The sequence below is a fragment of the Lolium rigidum genome, chromosome 4 (genome assembly GCF_022539505.1).
Source record: "Lolium rigidum isolate FL_2022 chromosome 4, APGP_CSIRO_Lrig_0.1, whole genome shotgun sequence".
Classification (NCBI taxonomy): domain Eukaryota; kingdom Viridiplantae; phylum Streptophyta; class Magnoliopsida; order Poales; family Poaceae; genus Lolium; species Lolium rigidum.
The window spans coordinates 85,869,975-85,890,980 of record NC_061511.1 but is presented as its reverse complement, the minus strand read 5'-3'; the positions used below and the strand labels follow the sequence as shown (position 1 = coordinate 85,890,980).

General features: G+C 42.7%; 3 protein-coding genes across 3 annotated transcripts; 2 read left to right on the top strand and 1 right to left on the bottom strand.

The window, feature by feature from the left end:
* The first annotated feature begins 3,646 nt into the window (after positions 1-3,646).
* On the top strand, positions 3,647-9,196 carry LOC124649301 (coiled-coil domain-containing protein 25-like). The gene is made up of 6 exons (XM_047188951.1): positions 3,647-3,950; positions 6,495-6,622; positions 6,733-6,836; positions 8,018-8,105; positions 8,590-8,651; positions 8,735-9,196. The coding sequence occupies exons 1-6, from the start codon at positions 3,838-3,840 to the stop codon at positions 8,885-8,887; spliced, it is 648 nt and encodes a 215-aa protein (XP_047044907.1). The 5' UTR covers positions 3,647-3,837; the 3' UTR covers positions 8,888-9,196.
* Positions 9,197-9,615: 419 nt separating this feature from the next.
* Positions 9,616-12,287, top strand: LOC124708720 (rhomboid-like protein 11, chloroplastic). Its single transcript, XM_047240393.1, has 7 exons — positions 9,616-9,868; positions 9,970-10,088; positions 10,583-10,668; positions 10,857-10,897; positions 10,980-11,146; positions 11,247-11,309; positions 11,878-12,287. Exons 1-7 carry the CDS (start codon positions 9,691-9,693, stop codon positions 12,055-12,057), a joined length of 834 nt encoding a protein of 277 aa, XP_047096349.1. The 5' UTR covers positions 9,616-9,690; the 3' UTR covers positions 12,058-12,287.
* Positions 12,288-19,083: 6,796 nt separating this feature from the next.
* LOC124708611 lies at positions 19,084-20,449 on the bottom strand. The gene is made up of 2 exons (XM_047240293.1): positions 19,219-20,449; positions 19,084-19,109 (listed from the first exon to the last, which is right to left on the bottom strand). The coding sequence occupies exon 1, from the start codon at positions 20,383-20,385 to the stop codon at positions 19,219-19,221; it is 1,167 nt and encodes a 388-aa protein (XP_047096249.1). The 5' UTR covers positions 20,386-20,449; the 3' UTR covers positions 19,084-19,109.
* Between the last annotated feature and the right edge of the window lie 557 nt (positions 20,450-21,006).

The window sequence follows — 21,006 nt, the reverse complement described above, 5'->3', positions numbered from 1 at the left end:
TTGTGTACGAATCTCCTACAAAAATGAATTGAGATTTTGATCTTCGATACCATTTGAGATCCTCCGATACCATTTGAGATCCTCCTCTTCCTGCAAAAGACGTTCATGCGTATTGGATTGACTTTTTAGTTCAACTTCTTGCGTAGATAACTGAAGTACTTTTGCTAAGGTCTCTAAATCATCAATAATAGATTATCGTTGAAACTTTTTTCCTTTTAGCTACCACGTTATGTTGGGTGCCCATCCTCCAAGATGTTTGCACATCTCACACATTTTATTGTTCCACCTTTGGATGGAATTTTGTCCAAAGAACATGCCTCTCCCACACCTCTTTAACCATATGAGAAAAGCACTCACGTTGTAGCCATCCAAGTTCAAACTTAAACATGTGTTTACATTGTGTTGTAGGCGTTCGTGTGGTTAAAATGATATGGGCATGATCCGATAATGCCAGATGAGCTCCTTCAACTTAGCCGCCACCACCTCTCAATGACGGCGATGGCTCTCACGGCCTTGATGGCTTCCTCCTTGATGAACACGACGATTTCCTCCACTGTCTCCATCTTGTCTCCCTTTGTTTTCCATCCGTTAGTTCCATCGGTCACGATCCACTCATGTAGTCGGGTTTCTGCTCCTCGAAGGAGGCTCACCCAACACAACGCCATATATGGGACATGATGACGAGACATTGTGGGAGGGGGGGGGGGTCGATGCAGAAGAGAGGCCGTCGTAGTGGAGGAGTAACATGGGGTAATTTGCGGTTCAAATCCAGTAAACGCATCGAGAGAAAGAGAAGTTGTATTTGAAAAAAAAGGATATGAAAAAGACGAGGAAGATTGGACATAAAGTTCGAAGCTTGGTGAGTTTAACGAGCACTAGTTTTGCTTGAATCGTTTTGCTCAAAATGTTTTACTAACGAACCAAGTCGAGCAACACTTTTGCCTTGTTAACACTAAGAGGCTAAATGAGCGAGCTTGTGAGTCTTGGGGCTGCTCGGTAAGCTTGTTAACTTAGAGCCTATCTTATTGAGTGAGCCAAAATAACAAGCATATAAAAAACCAACCAACCTTCACATTTAGCTTATTAAGGATGTAAGTTTTTTTTTTTTGAACGGGAATAGGCCCCGAAGGGCCCAGAAGCATATATTACTTCAGCGGTGATAACACAATTACATATAGGACCCTAAATGTAAAGGAAAATACAGTTTGGTCCATGCACTTTGCAACTAAGCCCTTAGAAAAAGTAGCAGGAAAGCAATCAAGGGCTTCTTCTTCACCGCGCATCGCCAACGACCTCGAGGCATAGGCACCGGCAGCACCTCCGGGGACGTAACCACTTGGAGTGTAGCCAGCAAGGAACCCTACGCCGAGATCCAAGATCCTCCAGTGAAGGAGGAAGAAGCCCGGGCTCTTCCAGCAACCGAGCGCGGAGCGGCTCCCGTGGCCATAGATAGCTTCAGCAAAACAAGGCTTCCGCTGATGAACTCCGCCGTAGATCAGTGCTTCAGGAGTACTCAAGAGGATTTGTACTCCTTCTTCCCGCATAGCGACAGGATCGAGCATCTCCATGAGGATCCCCTCACTTTTCCCCCCGTCTCCATGACGGCAAGAAAAAGAAGGCAGAGCCTCCCGATCTGCAAGAATCCCTGCTTTCCCGAGCTTATTTGAAGTCGTCCTTCTAGATCCGACCTTTTCCCTCTCCCTCCACCACCGGAGAAAGAGAAGAAAGATCCTCACCGGACCCCAGCCTATCGCTCGGCGGCAGCCGAGGCGGACACTGCATCGGCATGACGCCAAACCCCACTTTGGGAGACACAACTCTAAACCTAAATCTAATCCTACTATACAGGGGGACGGGGACCTGGTTGCCTCTCCCAAGCTCACTCGCGATAGCAGCGCTGCTGGAGGAGGAGGGCAGAGGAGCCGGGCGACTGAGGAGATGGACGAGTCTCAAAAGGATGGGAGGGTTCGAGAGATGGAGTCACGCTCCGGTGACGAGAAGTGTTACTAACAATCCGAGTCCAAACAATCACGAGTCTTACTCAGCCAAGTCTTAACGAGCCAAAGCTTGTTAGAACTTTCTAGAAAAAGAAGAAGTGTGTTTTTGGTCCACACAAACGCTCGAGTAATCTGCTACCTTTTCGAAAGCATAAATAAAAAACAAGTCGCTCTCAACAGTTATCCTCTTCCCCCATCTCCCTTCAACTTGGTCGCCCTCAAGGGCGACACTGGGGGCCCAAACCCTAACCCTCCTCTAGCCCTCCCTGAGCCCCCCTCCATGCCGCTGGCTCTGGCCCGGTTGGCGGCGGGCCCCGTCCCCAAATGGCAGTCCGGTATCCTCTGGCTGTGTCATGCGACGAGATCGAATTATAGGGCGGCAGCCCTGGGCAGTTTGCGGCGCGACGCGCTCTGCTAGTCGCGGCGATATGAGGTAGAGTGGCGGCATGACTGCTTGCGGGGGAGTAGGCGACGGGTTGCGGCGCTTGAGACACAGATCGCGCGAGGCCTATCCTCACCCATGTCATCTCGAGTGCGGCTGCTATGGTGTGCGGCGGCTACGGGCTTGTCCTAGCGAATGGGTTGGTGGGTCGGAGGACACTACCGCATTGTCCAGATAGCTTGTTGACCCCGTGTGGCAGCGGCGCGGGCACCGTTGGGTCCGATCCACGTTGGTTCCATCGGTCTAGTTCATCTTCTCCTTTGCTGCTAGCTAGTGGCGTGGGTGCCACTAGCGCCGCCATGAATAAAGGTGGCAGTTCTAGGATTCCTCTCGCATTAAGACAAAGATTTGCTTGATGTCGGTCGTCCTTGATCTGGACGGAATGATAAGTTTCGAAAGGTTCCACTAACGAACTCCCTAGTGCACCTTATGCCTGAAGATTGCTGGATCTGATGGGATTTGATTGTGCACACCCATGTTTTCTTTCTGACCGTTTGGTTTAGGAGTGAGTGAGTGGCGGAAACACTGCTATCTATTGCCATCAGGTGACATGTTTTGATCCATTGTGAAGTTAGAGAAGGAGCATGTCATGGAAGTTGAGATTTGAGAACTAGTAATGGCAGTTCAAGTCTTTGTGGCGATGAGTAATTTGCTTGGTGTTTCGGCTTCGTAGCAGCGGTATGCAAGTGATGGCGGCAACACATGTGAAGTTCAAAATCTTACCTTTTAAGGTGAAAATGCATTGTCTGGTCTTAATTGGTTGTGTTTGGCAATGATATTATTGAAGGCATTGTTTTGAGAGTGTAGATAATTTTCAGGTGAAAACCTAAGATGCTTGACCGGGCGATGACAACGCTTGTGTACTGTTTACTTCTTAGAGGAATCACTTTTAGAGAATCTAGATTCCAGGTGTTGTCTTGGTGGTGTTTATGCTGCGACTGCAAAAACTGAAGCACTGTAGTAGGACTTAACTTTTTTTAGTTTTTTATGTGATACCATTACAGTACTATGCATCGTTGCAGTAGGCAGATGTAATTGGTATCTTCGAGATATTTATATATTCCCTTATAAAGAAAATAAAAAAACGATGATTATACGAGCATCACAGGAGGTCAAAAAGCTCAAATAAAATAAAACTAATTACAGTACTCCCTCCGATTCGACTGTATTTTGTTTCCAGAAAAAAGTAAAACCAAAATCCGCTACTCTGCTTCGTTTCCACGCGCACGAAACCCTAGAAATCCCCCATTACCTCTACCCAGGATCCCCACCTCTCTCGCGCCGGAAGCCGCAGTTCTCGCCCGCCCCCCTCCCAATCGCTCAATTCCGCCGCCCGAACCCCGGACTTCCACGCCCTTCTCCTATCGGTTCAGGCGGCCGGCCGGCGAGCGACTCAGGATGGTGTTCTACTTCAAAGCGCGGCCCGACGCCGGCGACTACACCATCTTCATGGGGCTCGACAAGCATGAGAACGAGGATCTCATCAAGTACGGCTTCCCCGAGGACATCTGGTAACGGCCCCTTCAACCCATCCAGACTCTTTTCTTCTGTAGGTAGTAGTTCTTTATGCGTCTTTAAATCGATGCTATACTGACGGAAGAATCGATGGAACAAGGAACTTTATCTCGTTTTAGAGGACTCTAGCCAGAGTTTTGAGTTGGTTCTTGATTCCCAAAAGTATGCTTATGGTCAGCAGCTGTTTACTTATTGATGATACCAGATCCTGATGTTGCTGTCTGTTTTGATGTTTTATTCAGAATCAGTGTATAGCTCGAGTGAGCAGTAGTTTGGACTTTTACAAAGGAGGCGCGCTTGATTTTTGTCAGAAATTATTCCTAGTTTAACTGTGAAATGCTGTCATAGTGAAGAATACCTATGTCATTGCTGTCAGTGAGTTTTATATGATGGATTAATGGGTGTCCTTCTTGATGGCATCATGAACAATAATCACAGCCAGGGTGATAGTTGGAACTTATAACCATTGCTACCTGATCGTGGTTCACCACTGTGGGAAGTAGGAATTGGGTTGATGGAATCGTCACTTTACAAAAGGATGGTTTGTTAAGCGAGTACCTGTTTGGTTCACGATCCAATTAACTTATTAAAGATATAGCAACAAATAAATTCACAATTTAAGCAAAAAATCCTTGACATCTCGCTCCTATCCTTGGCCGTAAGCCCTTAAGACCATCCACCCCATTGCCTCACCCACAGACCAAAGATCCTGCCAGTACCTGCTCCTCCACACCCTGCTGTCCTGCTTTATGCCTCCCATTTTCAACTGGACCTTGCTCATTTTCAAAAACCATAGCGATGGTAGATGGCGACAACAGGTATTGCGCTTTAGGCGGTTTGGTCTCCCATGTATGGCCTGACCAGGCTGGAGGATGCAGCAGGGCACCCTGTTTGGAATTTTGGTTCCTGGATATATCATTGAGCCTGTACAGTGTGATGTGAAAAACATACTTTCAGACTGGCTCCAGTGAAACATATTTCATTTTGTTTCCCCCTGGGCCTGCCTGTGTGAACAGGATTGCCAGTGTGGGAGGTTTGTCCCCACTGGTCCAAGCCAGTTCTATGCAGATACACCTCCCTATGTTGTGAATAACGTATAAAACAACTTCCTGTCTCAACCTTACGCATAGGCAACCAAACACAGGCACCTTTACGGACTCAGCCTGTCCCGAGCTATCTAGGTTTTATGGCAATGCACGAATGGCCCATTGGAGAGGATGGTGGTTCCCACCTTAGCCATGTGTCTCACAGATGCGGGTTCTTGTGACTTGGTCACTGCACTTCCTTGCGGTAAAGTTAGCATCGTCAATATGTTGCCCTTCTGTTTGCCCTAGACTACAGTGTTATGTCATGGTGTCATACTGGTCTTGCAGTATGGTGTTACGGCTATGGTACAATTTTGACAAGTATCTGTGCATTTTACTTTTAGTTTCCAGAGAAAGTTAGAAGTTCATAATACCGTGTAGATACTTCCTGGACTGAAACCACTCGAGCGGAAGCTGACTAATATCTCAATACAAATCTAGATCCCTTAAACTGTAAAATCAAACCTATTACTTCTGTTATGCACTTCTGCTCTACTCCTATTGCATAGTCGGTTAGTCGGTTACTCCTATTCTCAGTCTGATATGCTCCTGTTCCGTCCGATGCCATCAAGTCTAGCTCAGTAGATATTTGATTTATTAATATATGTAATACTCCCCCTGTCCAAAAAAGGATGTCACAGATTTGTCTAAATTTGGATGTCTCTAGATGCAATTTAGTGTATAGATATATTCAAATTTAGGCAAATCCGCGACATCCTTTTTGGGACAGATGGAGTATATATCTATGTCTGCAGATTCAGTATTAATAATTTACTCTTAGTGAATCTAATGAGCAGCAAAGATTTTGTACATAATTTATTTGCTGTGTTCCCAACTCGAGTGCTTTGCCTCGTAACACATCATGAGAGAATGAAAATTCATGACTATCAACAAAAAGCATACATAAAGTGCTTGCTGAAATTGCTTTTATATTTCTTATCTTATGCATTTTCAAAATTCTGTTCCAATATGGCTTCTCCACTGGCAGGTGCTGGATTTTGCAATCTTCCATTTAGGTAGCATGCTAAGTAAAATTTTGACAGATCTTTTTTCTGCCTATATAATAATGATGTCTTATAGTCCTGAATCCTAAATGCTCAATTTTTGTAGTACACATTGGTAATCTTCTGTTTGTACCGTGCTATTTGAAATACTAAAGTTCTCCTTGACTGCAAACGTAGTTACATTTTAGTTTTGGACTTTCTGAAATCATGGAAGGAAATCAGTTGCATATGTGGTTTTCTTGAGGCATGTCAAGTTCCCTTGCTAACACAGATGATATAATATTCATGTTAGCCTGTTTCATTTCATATAATCTCCATGCCTTCTGTTTGTTGGCTAGAGTTAAATCTGTTTGGACATGATTTTTTCATGGATATTCATGTCAAGTTCTTTTATGCCATTCAAAATAATCTTTTCATGCTTTGAACCTCAGTTAACTTTTGTTGCACACAGGTTCCATGTAGATAAGATGTCCTCTGCTCACGTATATTTGAGACTGAATAAAGGTCAGACAATGGATAGCATAAGTGAAGGTGTGCTGGAAGATTGTGCCCAGCTTGTTAAAGCGAACTCTATTCAAGGTTGGATAAATTAGTTGAGGAAGCGTTGTCATATCTGTCATGAATTTATTGTGTAACTCGCTTGTTTGCCTTTACTCAAACACATCAAACTGTCCTGTTATTGGTTATAGGTAATAAGGTGAATAACGTTGATGTGGTTTATACACCATGGTACAATCTGAAGAAGACACCATCCATGGATGTGGGTCAAGTTGGGTTTCACAACTCTAAACTGGTGAGAACCCATCATTTCCCTAAGTCCCTAAGTCCTTGTTTATCCTTATTATGCAGTACTCTTTGTCTGTATGTAAAAGAGTAAATTGTCTCTGGATCACTAAACCTTCAAGTGATGTGAAAACAAGTCACTGTTTTCCTAATTTTTACATCTAGTTCACTAAACTGAATCAAGTGTGTTCTGTGTATAATTACGCTTACTCAACCATCAAATGTGGTGTGGCGATGATGTGCAATGGTCCTGTTATTTAGTACCTGTGACCTATATGTTCAAATTGTGAGAAAGATAACCTATTTGACACACTTGAATAAGATTAGTGACCCAGAATATACTTTACCTACCCTACTAGAAATTTAAACGTTTGAGCCTTATATAAATACATAAGAAGTTGACTAGTATGTTAAATCAGTAAGGATAAGCCTGATAGGGCCCCCCTTCTATTGAAAAGCTATGATCTTGATCTTTGTGACAAGCTTTGTAATATCCATGTTGTTGATATTTCCTGCTTCGTAGTGCGTTTCCAGTGTTGTAGGGCAGAATTGGCCTTAAGTGTAAATTCATCCGAGGAAATAGTTTTAATTTCATAAATATTCATGTTTCCACATACTTACATCTATGGTCTGTAAAAATTTCTGAGTTCTGACTATGCATTGATGAGATACTTCTGTAATGTCTCCGATCATTAGGATAAAGTCAGTAGATTTATTTAGATGTGACTTATTTCTCTAAGCAAGTCTCCTAGTTCTTAAAGTTTTCATGGTATGTGATTATTGCATCCTTCTTTGAACATTATGCTTTTGATAGTATGTGATTGATATGTAGCTAATTTCTATTGCCCCCTGTTTAATTTCCAAATGATTTTATTTGTCTCATTTTAAACCAAATTTGGGGACTACTCTCTTTTCTGGGTCTTATGTACCTCTCCCATGGAAGTTGATTTACAATCTACTATTTCAGTACACCTTTCATCATTAGTTTTGTTCTGCACCTTTTGAAACACTAAATCAGTACTGTTCATTCTCCCACACTATTAATTTATCTTTTCTACTACTAAATCAGTACTGTTCATTGCCTCGTTAATGCACTTGGTTCTGTTATTTATTCATGCTGCTTTTTTTCCCCTTGGTAGTAACTGAACCAAACTGAATCAATCAGTCCCTAATTTATGGATATGTTTGCAGGTTCGGACTGTTCAAGTAGAAAAGCGGCTCAATGAGGTGGTGAACCGGTTGAACAAGACAAAGGTGGAGCGGACGCCTGACCTGAAGGGTACAAGACTTTTCTCTGGAACATATTTTATGTTCTCATTTTAAAACATTTTTCCATTTTGGACTTCTTAACGTATAGTATTTGGTTTGCACCTATTATTTTTTGAAGAGGCTTCAAGGGGAATGACGAACTGGTGTGCAATTTAGGCTTAGACCAAGTCTCTTGCAAGTGTAGGCTAGACTGATATGATTTCTAAAGGTGCAACTTGCAACTAGACGGGTAGAAAAGAAAGGAAATTTGAGGTATTATAACTTGAAATGGAGATACCTATGATGGGTTTCAGCACAAGACAAGCAATTGCAATTATCTTTGGTTATTTTTAGTACTAAGAACAGAAGGCATGATCAACCATGTATCTGTGCTGATTTGCATTTATGTGTGACTTTTTGTTGCTGCCCCACTCCCCTCTTCATATGTGTTTTTGTTAGTTATGATTATATATCGTACAGTATTAAGTATTGACATCTGTTGTCTTTTGCTGCAGCTGAAAGAGAAGCTGTGAGTGCTGCTGAGAAGGCAGAAAGAAAGGTGCAGCTTAGAGACAAAGTAAGCTAGTCATCATCCCTGTGCTGTGTTGTATATTGAGCCTTGACCAGACAATAATGTAGTACATTCTCATCTTGTTTCAGAAGCGCAAGGAAGAGATGGAGAGGATGGAGAAGGAGAAGCAGGCTGAGATAAGGAGCTACAAGGGCCTGATGGTCCAGGACAAGATGACTTCAAACAAGCAGATTGCGTCTGGTAGCAAGACCTTGCAGGAACTGGAAGAGGACTTCATGTGAGACAATGATGCGACAAATTCAATTATACCGCAAGAGCTCTCTAAGAAGTGCTTCTGTCAAAGACAGGATAGGCATCGCTGGCTTTCAAGAAGACCCTTGACCTGATGATTCCAGGCGGGACCTTGACCTGTTGTGCTTGGTACTTTAATGACCTCTGTAAACCTGTTTGATGTGTTTGAGACAACAGTTATGTGTGATCTAGCCGCATCTGACATATTGGTCGGTTAATTGTGGACCTGACATGGTAATAAGACATGTTTTCAGTGATTTATCTGCAATGAGTAGAACAAGACAACACTCCATTCCTTACCTGGAGCATACTTTGGTGATACTTGCTGATCTGCCAGCTTGCATCGCTTTGGTTGTTGCAAGCTTGCATTATTTTCAGTTTTTATATGGTTCAAATTTCCTCTTTGGAGTCCAAATCCTTTCTCGCGCGAAATTGTGGTACGTCAATGCCTTGTTACGCCGATTTATTCTTAGTTTCTCACATTTTCAAGCAAAAGATGTGGTATGTCAAATTTTCTCTTAGGAAGCGCTCTTTTACAGTTGCGTGTTGCCCTAGTTTATGCTAAGTAGCTAACAGATAATAATGGAATCGAGCTGAAGGGGAAGTATGCAGGACAAACTACCATCGAATGAACGATTTGCCATCCACATTCCTGACCTGACCTCAGTCACACGGCTGGAATAAAATTGCGTTGGGCGAATAATCTTCGCTGGCAGCGGGCACTCCCTCGCTAATAAATCCCCATCTACAAAAACCCCGTACAACAAGCAAAGAGAAAGAGGACAAACAAGCCATGGCGCAGCGGCTGCTGCTGCTCCTGCCCGCGCCTTCCGGGACCTTCTCGAAGCCCCTCTCTCCCACCTTCTCCCTACCCAGGCGCCATGTCCCGTCCATCTCCTTCAAACGCCGAGTAGTCGCGGGCGTCGCCGCCGCCCGCCGCGACCTGCTCCGCTGCGGAATGCGGCGCTCAGGTGAGCCGCCCTCTTCTTTCTTGCTCCTAAGACGTACGCAGATTGGAGTAGTGTCGGATGTCTTGTCATAGATTTTCGTTTTTATTTGCACATTTGATCAGACTTGGTGTCCGAGTTGGAGCTCGCCAAGGACAAGAAGCAGCAGGGCGGGCGTGCTAATGCGATATTCTGGATCTTGCTGCTTAATTTTGGCCTCTATGTTGCAGACCATTTGTTACAGGTACCATTGCAATCCCTTGGCTATCTTAATGTGCACAAATCTAAGTAGTGGCGTTATATGCTATAGAAAATTTGCATAAACCGAGTGATGGGAGATGTACTGTAGAAGCTGTTGAGTTGTGTTGATATATTCCTTCCTATTTCAATCGAGATAGCTATAAAATTTGACATGCTATGGTTATATCATTGCAAGAAATTCTGTTGAAATAGACAATACAAGGAAACATATCAAATGCTTTGTCATCATAATTTTCTGATTCAGTAGGTGTTATCTTTAGATTACTGGATTTATATCGCAAACAGCATGGACGTGCCTCTATTGTTTATATTCTCGTGTAACGATATAGTTGGCAAGCTTCATGCACTAGCCAATGCAACCAAAAGTCCGAATTCATGGAAAGAGCTAGTGCAATCCACTTATACACTTGTTACTTTTTTTTTGAAATGCTAAGGATATATTTTTACTCTTTGTTTTCTGTTTTCTCTGCATTTCAGATCAGACAGATAAAGGCACTGTACCTATACCACGCTTACCCTTCCTGGTATCAGTTTGTGACATCAACTTTTTGCCATGCTAACTGGTTAGTTTAACTTTTTCTAGATGCATATTTTTCATTTTCACTTCTACCTATATTTCAGTCTAACCTGCTCTGCAAATGCAAAAAGTAGTAGTAGCTAACAAACTAGTCTATTGATATATCAGAAGCAGTAACTGTTTTAACATTATTTCGGGCCATATTCACTTCTTCAATTTTCTATGATATTACAGGAATCACCTTTCAAGCAATCTCTTCTTTGTGTACATTTTTGGTGAGATTTAGTACCTAAAGCAGTGCTCTGCTGATGTTTATAGTTCGGTTAAAGGACACCTACTTCTCATCTGAATATACAGGAAAGCTTGTGGAGGAGGAAGAAGGTAACTTCGCATTGTGGATGTCTTATATTTTAACCGGTGCTGGCGCAAACGTGATTTCATGGCTGCTTCTTCCAACATCATCTGTATCTCTTGGAGCATCCGGGGCTGTTTTTGGCCTTTTCACAATTAGTGTGCTAGTAAAGGTGAGTATGCTAAATCTTGGTCTGTTCCAGAATATTTCCTGATGAGCAGTAATCTCTTTTAATTGTCTCCAATATGTTTGCTGCTCCTTTCTTTCAACAGATGTCCTGGGACTGGAGAAAGATTCTCGAAGTTCTTATCCTTGGTCAATTTGTTGTTGACAAGGTAAGTTACCATCCTATGGGAAATCCGCTATTTTGTTGCCTGTCGAACCATTTGTTTGTAGAACATATCTTATTGGAGAGATGAAATAATTACTTCTGTATGTCGGTTCTTTCACTGCACCCCCCCCTATTTAGTGTAGCCCTGTTTAACCTCTATACATAAACATTCATATTTATATTTTCCCCTGAAAAAAAAGGCTAGTGTTATCTGTTAGGCTACTTTTCAACTACCGCAAATTCACATTTCTTCAAATTTTCACAAGGCCATGTATCACTAGTCTCGAGGACAAAATATTCAGGACTGCCAAATTGACATATTTTTCCATTCATCATAAGAATAAGTACTCAGATACATTTCTAGGTAATGAAATAGTAAGATATTTGATAGTAAGGACTACTGCAATGGTCGATCATTGTTCATATGCAAATGAACTGATTGAAGCAAACTTCCTGCTTTCTGAACAGGTAGACGTATTACTAGAGTATTCTGTTTTAGTGTTTTGTTAGTGCTAGTAATGTATACCAAGCAGACATTCTTGATTAACCCGATTTGGCTCTTACCCTAATAGGTTATGGAAGCTGCACGTGCAACCACCGTAACAGGCGCCGCACTTCAAGTAAACAACATTGCCCATGTATCGGGTGCTTTGATTGGTGCTGCGTTAGTATTCATCATCAACAGAATCCCCTTATCATCTAATGATGATAGTCCAAAGGCTCTAAAGGATAGCAAGGACAAAAGAAGTTAATTTAAGCTAGAGCAGCCATCCTAACATAATATATCGTACATTAATCGCTGTGTTCAGATTCATCTGTAGTTCTGATTCGTTTGAGAAAAAAACATACATCCCTAGAGATTCTGCTGGACATCATCACCCTTGTAAGGTTCATTGTGTGTAAGTTACAAAGGTTCGTTTTCTGAACCTTTGTGAGAATGCTATGGAAATGATAAATTGCTCTGGACTCGCACTTGATAAGAGCATGTCATGGCAATAACACTCAGGTAATGTTGGTTTCGGTTGGGCGTCGAGTTCTGGCGATGGAGCTTCTGCAGATAGCTGAGCAATAACACTGTAGGTCACACGATAGGGGTATCGATTTGGCTGGAGGTGCCCCAAGGCGAGGTATATTGTACGGTGATGTGGCTTGCCAGTGGGATAGAGGAAGGTGTGGATCGGTGCAGGCAGCAGGCGAAATGGCCGCACTGACGGGTTTAACTTGTAAATGTGGCCTCCCAATTCCCTGTCAACAAACTGCAAACTTGTCATACTGAAACAAAATGACTGAAACTGCACTGGAAGTGGATACGTGGGCTATGCATCAGCCAACAGAGTGAGTATACAACAATATGAAATTTATGTTTTACGAAGTCACTGACTACAATAATAACAACCCCGAAATAATGTTGACACCAACTAATAGTGTTGCGGTAGAGATTAGGGGGTATCTATGATTATCGATTGTTATTGTAAATTGAGGTATGTATGTGGGCGGTTGTTGTACGCCGAGAAAGTTGACACTTCCACTTTTGTTAGATAGCTTTGGTTATCTCGTGGAGCAAGACACACTCTTATGAGAGAGTGAAGGTTCTTAACGAAAGACCAAGGCTATCTGTGAGTGAGAGATGAAATATAGAGCATATGCGTTAATGTGAACTAGTCTATAGTGGACTATGGATACTGGTGTGCACTAGCCCATGTTGGTCTAGGTACGATAACCTTCCACCATGGTGGACTTCTTGTTAGGTTTTTGCTCGACTTTGTCTTTATTTATTTATTTTTCTTTCTTTGTTTAGCATACATAGTCATTTGAACTTTCGTTTTCACGTAGAAGCTATGGAGTTAGCGGGAGCTCCTGGTGTTTCTATCTATTCTACAAACAAATAAGTACCAATACTTAGAGAAATTCAATTCGGCACATTAGAGCATATGCTCCTGCCACCGGAAAAAACATTTTAAAACGTTAAAAAAAATTGAACAAAATTTTTCTTGCTTACGTATCAACATTTTACGTGGCACATCAAGTCTTGCAAAAAACCGACATTTTTTTTTAACTTGTGTGAAAAAGACAAACAAAACGTCTCGTACACAACCTTTTTTTACAGCAAAATTTGTCTTTTTTACATATGACACTCAAAATGTTGGTTTTCTGTGAAACCAGTTTGTGAATGTGTAGAATTTCGAGATGTATCCACTAAATTTTGTGTTCAAAATTTTCAACATTTTAAAAGTGCATTTAAAACGAAGTTTAAAAACCGGGCGCATATGCTCTTGGGTGCCAAAACGCCACTCCCCAATACTTACTCTGATATAGTCTTGTGCATAATGATGATATAAGATGTTATGCTCCCTCTCTCACATAAAACATAAAAGATGTCTCAATTTTTCCTAAATTTGAATGTATCTATGCCATAGTTGTCAGAGTCATGATTCTACTATGCGACTCTACGACTTACGACCCAAATTAAGTGGACAAGTGTACGACTCTACTAAGTAGAATCTAAGATTTCATGATTCTGGAAGTTAAGATCGTACGGTTTACGATTCTACCATATATAGAGGTTTCGATGATATACAAATCATGATTCTGACAACCTTATTCTATATACTGATCACGCCTAGATACATCCAAATTTAGATAAAGTTAAGACATTTTTTGTGGGATGGAGTGAGTATTTTTTATTATTATATGTATCTAGACGCATTTCAATGTGTTTGTTCACTCATTTCAGTAAATGCGTAATCCATATTAAAATATTCAAAACATTTTATAATTTGATATAGAGGGAGTGCTTGTGTTAGGAACACCTTTTATAGCTCCCTGCATAAGGCATTTGAGGAAAAAGAGCTGGACAACCATATTTTAGTTTGAACCGGATTTTTAAAATCACACATGGGTTGAATGAACGAAGCAGGTTTTTTTTTTTAATAAAAAAGGCACCATATTTTGTTTTAACTGGATTTTCTTAATTTGCCCCCCACTTAGGTTGAGTGAATTAAACATAGGGTTATCGTTTGCATTTTGTATGATTTGCTGACCCGAAAAGGAGTTTTTCTACGAAAGTAAGGATACAAACTCGGTAGAAACTTGACGCGGAAGAATTCGTACTCCTTTTATATCTATATACATATGTATCCAAACAAAGTTAAGTTAGTTAATTTGAGATGAAGAGAGTATATTGGGTACATTGAATAGAGGAGCTGCAACTTTTAATTTTGCATAAGAATCCCTCTGCCAAACTTTTATGGATGTTGGCGGTTAGGTAGGCCCTATGCTTTGCTAAATCTGAAGGCTTTGAGAAAGTTTTTGTTCTTGAAGATATCAAGAAGCTGATGAAGTCGTTTATGTCTTGCTCTTTCAAACATACTAGATGATACCCCGCGCGTTGCTGTGGATATATCGTATGTTTTGAATATAGGCATATAGTTTAAAAATAGAACATCGAACGGGGTATGAGCTAAAATAAACAAATTGTTCTAGAGTAAGGTACCGGCATAATTGCATATAGAATAATGAAACACTACCCTACGGACTTACATGAGGAAAAGGGAGTTAAAAATAATGATTCATTATAATTTCTATGCGAATACAAATATCTTTCCAATTTGCAATTTCTGCTACTCCCCCAATCCATAAGAAGAGTTGTGGTTTTGGTTCAAATTTGAACTAAAACCTACCAAAAACCTGAGTGGTCCCAACTTGTATGTTCTGCAAACAAAAGGGTAAATTCTTAGCAAATGGACTAAAAGGAGTGTGAACATTTCATTTGAAGCACAAAGTGCTTTTTCGATGCACACAATTAATGAGACATGCATACACCTTCACATTTTTTTACCAAGTATACATCGCACCATTCTTGCCATTGGCTAACAGATTATTTCGTGCAATACATGTCATGTCTTTGAACTTCACAATGAGTCAAATATAAATTTCTATTAAGCTTGTAGGAAGAAGCATCATTAGTAACTAAATTTTGGCTTAATCAGCATAAAAGATCATGAAAGGCATGGTTCTTCAGGGTGAAGTACATAGATAAATATCAAACACGTAGTTTCGTCGATTTTGACAAAATTAACCTAAATCTTGAAAGATCTCACAAAATAATCTCGTTCTGAAAAGATTTCACAAAATAACCTTTTGCTTGACTCCGCACCAGATGGAGCCAAGCTCAATAGCATGGCTCCGTTCTAGGTGGAGCCAAACTCAATAGCACGACTCCGTTCCGGGTGGAGCCATGGTCAGAAGTACAACGCCGTCGCTGGCGGAGCCAAGCTCAGTAGCACGGCTCCGTCCTAGGCGGAGCCAATCTTAGTAGCACGGCTCCGTCCCAGGTGGAGCCAAGGTTCTTAGCCGTTTTCCAACAATAATTGGGAGAACATGGTTCGTGCAACTAACGAGAACCAAGGTTATTGAGCCCAACGGAGAGGTTTGCATCAGCTATGACCGTCACCAAAAGATACTCAACACAATTATTTTTTATTTTATGTTTATTTTCATTTAGCTGGTTAGGTGTGCAAAATTAGAAGATTTACCATAGCAAGTTCGTATTCTTCTCGATTTGTTATTAATTGTTCCTTGACATTACTCTTTTGAACCGGGGTGACACGTCAACATAGAATGCGATCTCTGTGTGGTTCGTACCTCCGGCGTCGTCGCCATACATGTCCTCTCTATCACCATTATGGTGATAAAGTAGAGTGAGGGAAGACATAGTATATGTATTTTATAGGTTTTTATCAGTTTGTTAACATATAAACTACTTTTTATAATGAAATATAACGTGTCATAGATTTTGTCATCTATCCTTGATATATATTCTATTTATCATTGCAATGTGCTTCCTCGACAGCTTGAGATGTTTTTTTATCATGAAATATAATTTGGCATAGATTTTTTCATCCATCTTTACTATATATTCTATTTATCTTTGCAATGTGCTTCCTCGGCAACTTGAGATGCTTTTTATCATGAAGTATAACTTGTCATAGATTTTTTCATCTATCCTTGCTATATTATTCTATTTATGTTTGCAATGTGCTTCCTTAGCAGCTTGCCATGTTTTTTTTATCATGAAGTATTACTTGGCATAGATTTTATCATCTATCCTTGCTATATTAGTGTACTTCTCTTTGTAATGTGTTTCCTCAATAGTTTGGGTTTTTGGGTGCGATCTAGTACCAACAAGCATCAGGTTGTAGCTCACAACCTTGAACCGAAAGACGTCCTGACTCTCTAGAAAATCAGAACGAACTGAGGGAGACGCTTATCAAGCAACCGACAGTATAATAACTCGGAGAGTATTCGAAGGCACCACAAAATTTCTCAAATGCGCCTAATAAGTACTGCCAGCAGAGCGCCTTACTTCTGACGAGTTTCGCGCGCATCAGTGACTCAAAGTCTTTTCTGACAAGGTTAGGTTGTAGGGCGACTATCTGTCGCAGCAGGAGAAGAGCCCACCGGTGACAATTTTGCACACATAACCATTTAAATGGAAACAAGCACAAAATAGAAAATAACTGTCTTGAGTATCCATTGGTGGTGGTCCGAGATGATGCAAACCTTGTTGTTGGGCTCAATAAACATGGTCCTCACTAGGTACATGAACCACTCTCAATTGTTGTGAGAAAACGGCTAAGGACCTTGGCTCCATCTGGGATGGAGCCGTGCTACTGAGCTTGGCTCCACCCGGAATGGAGCCGTGCTACTGAGCTTGGCTCCGCCTGTGACGACGTTGTGCTTAGGAGTTTGGCTCCACCCTGAACGGAGCCGTGCTACTGAGTTTAGCTCCACCTACAACGGCGCCGTGCATCTCAGCTTGGCTCCTCATGGAACGGAGTCGTGCTACTGAGCATGACTCCATCTTGTGCGGAGCCGAGCAAAAGGTTATTTTGTAAAATCTTTTCGAAACCAGGTTATTTTATGAGATCTTTTCAGATTTAGGTTAATTTTGTCAAAATCGACCGTAGTTTCACCGCATGTTCCTACTCATTTTACCGGAAGATACAACCAATCTTGTTCGGATAATACAGATTTATGATAATTTTCATGCTTCCACAGTTAACTACAGTAAAAAAACTTCATCGAGAAGATGGAATAAATATGATTATTATACTAAGAAATATAAATTACAAATCACTGTGCACGACTGTTACCTGCATATTTTTTATTTGTCTGGCATCCACAAATTAAGGCTCATGCTTGGCCTACATACATTGTTTATAACTGTATCTAACGTAAACAACCCAACGCTCCATCAATAATTTATTGAGAAAACATGAAATGTAGAATGTAAATGTATCGGTGTTCTTCCAACCTGGTCACAAACACAAATCATAATTGAAGCGCTAAAATGAGAAGAATATATATCAGCCGCTAGCTAGTCCCACATACCTTGGAATCTAATGGCTGAATACTTGAGATCCCAGCATCATCTGGAGGTTCTAATCCAAACTAAAATCTCCAGGTAAAGATCGTGATACCTAAGATCGCCGATCGGGAAATAGAACTTCAACCAGGAGAGAGTGAGAGAGAAAGCATACCAAATTTCAAGTGGAAGCCATAATATAAACAACAAAGAACTACCAAATAAATATCAGGCCATGACTTATGTAAATACAAACTCTCAAGAAACATTAGCTTGATGATTAAAGAGCCTCAAGCCATTGAGCGTGGAATCTGAGGAAAGTTGTATCAAAGTAAGCAGAAGGTTGGAAAGAGACAATGGATAAATGATTGCTCCTCGGGCTAGGAATCCCCCTGCCACCCTGTGGTAATCTAACGATGGTGCCGTGTTGTCTGTGTGGAGGTTGTTGCATGCTAATGGACCAACTCATGCTAGAACCTAGGTATGTAAAAGCGTGCAGCGCCTGCCCTCCATCAGTTTTTCCCAGCAAATACTTTCAACCATTTTTTTTTCAATTATGGTGCAGAGATCGTGGAGGAGGAGATGGCTAGAACATTAAGAGAAATCAGGCAGGTAGAGCGATGAACGGAAGGCCGAAATAAAGAACCTCTCGTCTCCCAGTGAGCAGTTTCTTTGAGAATCAAAATAGATTATTTGTTGCTAAATAAGAATAAAAAACTGTTAAAATAAAAATGATGAGGTGGCATGGCTGCATGTTGAGAGAATTTCTTGTAGTGGGGGCTTGCTATTTAGAGATAAAAGAATAATGGAGGAGACGAAGAGGGAAGTGTCGTGGAGGCATAGAAGAAGCGCTTGCAACAGATGTAACACTCTCCGAGGAAAATAGAAAATAACTGATGACCTGGTCTTACAAAATTTGTTGGCAAGACTGCTAAGGTGGTAGTCTAGGATTGGCGAGACTGCTGAGGTGGCAGTCTAGGATTGCTTGTAGATACATGATGAGGTGGATACCTTGCATGTGCAGGAAAATGGGATCACCTATTAATAATAGAAAGATTTATCGAGGAGCAAATGTTGTTGCTCACTCATTGGCTCATTTATGTGATTTTTTTTTTCTAGATGTGTGTCACGTGGTGTGACTCCGAAGCGTTTCCGTTAGATCATTTGTAATGACATTATGGTTATGATCAATAAAGTCCACGTGTCTCTCAAAAAAAAGAACTATTGCTCCTGGGAAGAAACCAATGTCTTAAACAGCACGCAGATAAGCATCACATATGGACCAAATTCAATGTAGCGGTCTGAAAGTTGTGTTTACCGATTATTGTGACATGTCGTGTGTATGGCTGTGGACTGTAGGCCTGTACACAGATGATGACAGCTTTGAAGTGCATCGTCCACAACGCATCTCTATCGCCATTACTCCGGTATATTTCACTGATAAAAAAACAATCCAATATTTGTCCAAAAAAATACACATCCACCGGTACATGCATGCATCCAAATCCACAGACTCAACCGCCGCATACATCCAAACCGAACATACCTACCGGCGGCGTGCCATGTCTGGGCCGCGCACCCTCGCGACCGGCGCCGGCTCCACCTCCGACCACGTCCGAGGCTGGCCGACGGTGTCGACGGCCCTCTTGGACATGCAGCCCGTCAGCAAGCCGCCGCCGTTATTTCGTCTCCTCCGGTGGCTCTTCCCTCCTGCATCCTCGTCGCCGTCGTTGAAGTAATAGTAGCGGCCCGAGGCCGCGCTCGAGAAGTTGCCGGACGCGGCACCCTCCGCGGTGACCACGCTCCACACGATGCTTGCCTCGCTCGGTGGGTACATGTCGTCCACCTCGGTCGGCGCCGCGGCGTCGTCCACGACGGAGTCAACCCTCATGTGTGCTCGGTTGGGGCTTCCGCTGCCACCGGCGGCTGCACTTACAGCACCACCCCGTGCCGTTCTTCCAGCAACGATTGTATAGGCGGAGCTTTGCGTTGCCGATACCCGCCGTCGCTCGTCGTACGATGCGTTGGCTGTGGAATCCAGCACCCGCATGGTCAGCTCGCCGGGGTTTGCGGCTCGGCGGTGGGCAGGTTCCGCGACCAGCAAGGGCGGTGGTCCGCCACCGTCCTGGACCCACTTGCAAGAGCCAGACATCATCCTCACCGTGGTGCCGTCCTCCACGGTGGTCTGTTTGCTCGTCCCTCCTGGAATCGTCGCATCTGCTTCGGAGCCGTGTTTGTTGCCACCGTCAACGGAGCCGGCGTCCATTTCTTCGCGATACTGGTCGTCGGCGCTCATCGACTCCTTGTTGTCGCTGGAGCCGCAGGCGCACCCTGCCATGTCGAGAATCCAGCGCCGCAGGTGAGAGGACGACGGGCGCGCCTTTCCTCCGGTCGGCTCGCTCTCTGTCGTGGAATTTGCCTTCTCCTCAATGGCCGGGGCAGCAGCTGACGCCGGATGGTTGGACAGAAACGCAGAGCGGCTGTTCCAGCTGGCCTCCGACGAGCTGGTGGCGGCCGTCGGCGCCAGGGCGGAATCGTCGTGCTGCCATGTCTTGAACGCGGACGAGTAGGACGACGACGAGCGGTCGCACCATAAGGCGTCCTCACCGGCGAGGGCGTCGTTGAAGTAGCGCTCGGCCGTAAAGACGCCGAGCTCGGAGTCGTCGTCGGCGCTCTGCGACGCCGGTGGCTTTGCTGCTCTGCGTCTATCCATGCTCTGCTTGTTCCAGCGTTGGACTCCACAAATTGATGCGTCACGACTAGAGTGTACAGTATGTGGTTAGTGCGGTGAGGTGTGAGCTTGCACGGGGAGGGGGATATATAATCCCCTTGTCATGTTAACGTCACCATTTTTTTGGGTGATGCTAACGTCCCGTTTCGAGTCGACGAAAAGCAGCAAACCAAAATACCAAATGAACATGCAGTTTTGCTAATACACACTCTCTACTCAGAGCATCCCTAGTTCATGCAGTTTTACTAATACTCACTCGACTCAAGGCATTTCTAGTAGATACCAGAAAACTCGGTATACTCGTACCATAAAATCGGGAAGGATCGCGCAAAATAGGGTTGATATTATTTTCACTTTTCAAACCGATGCATTAACATATTTCAGATTCTAAGCTTTGAGAATTCTAATTAACAACAAATTTTTTTGGTTCAAAAGCATGGGCTAAACATAGCATCTATCAAACCTCCACAAAATTATGAATGGAATGCCCCAAATCAAGCAACATTGTAACCATCATCACCGCTAGCCGAAGCAAGACCTATTCTTGACTGCAATATATCCCCTTCTAATGTCCCACCACTCTCTTGTCCTCTCATCCATTTC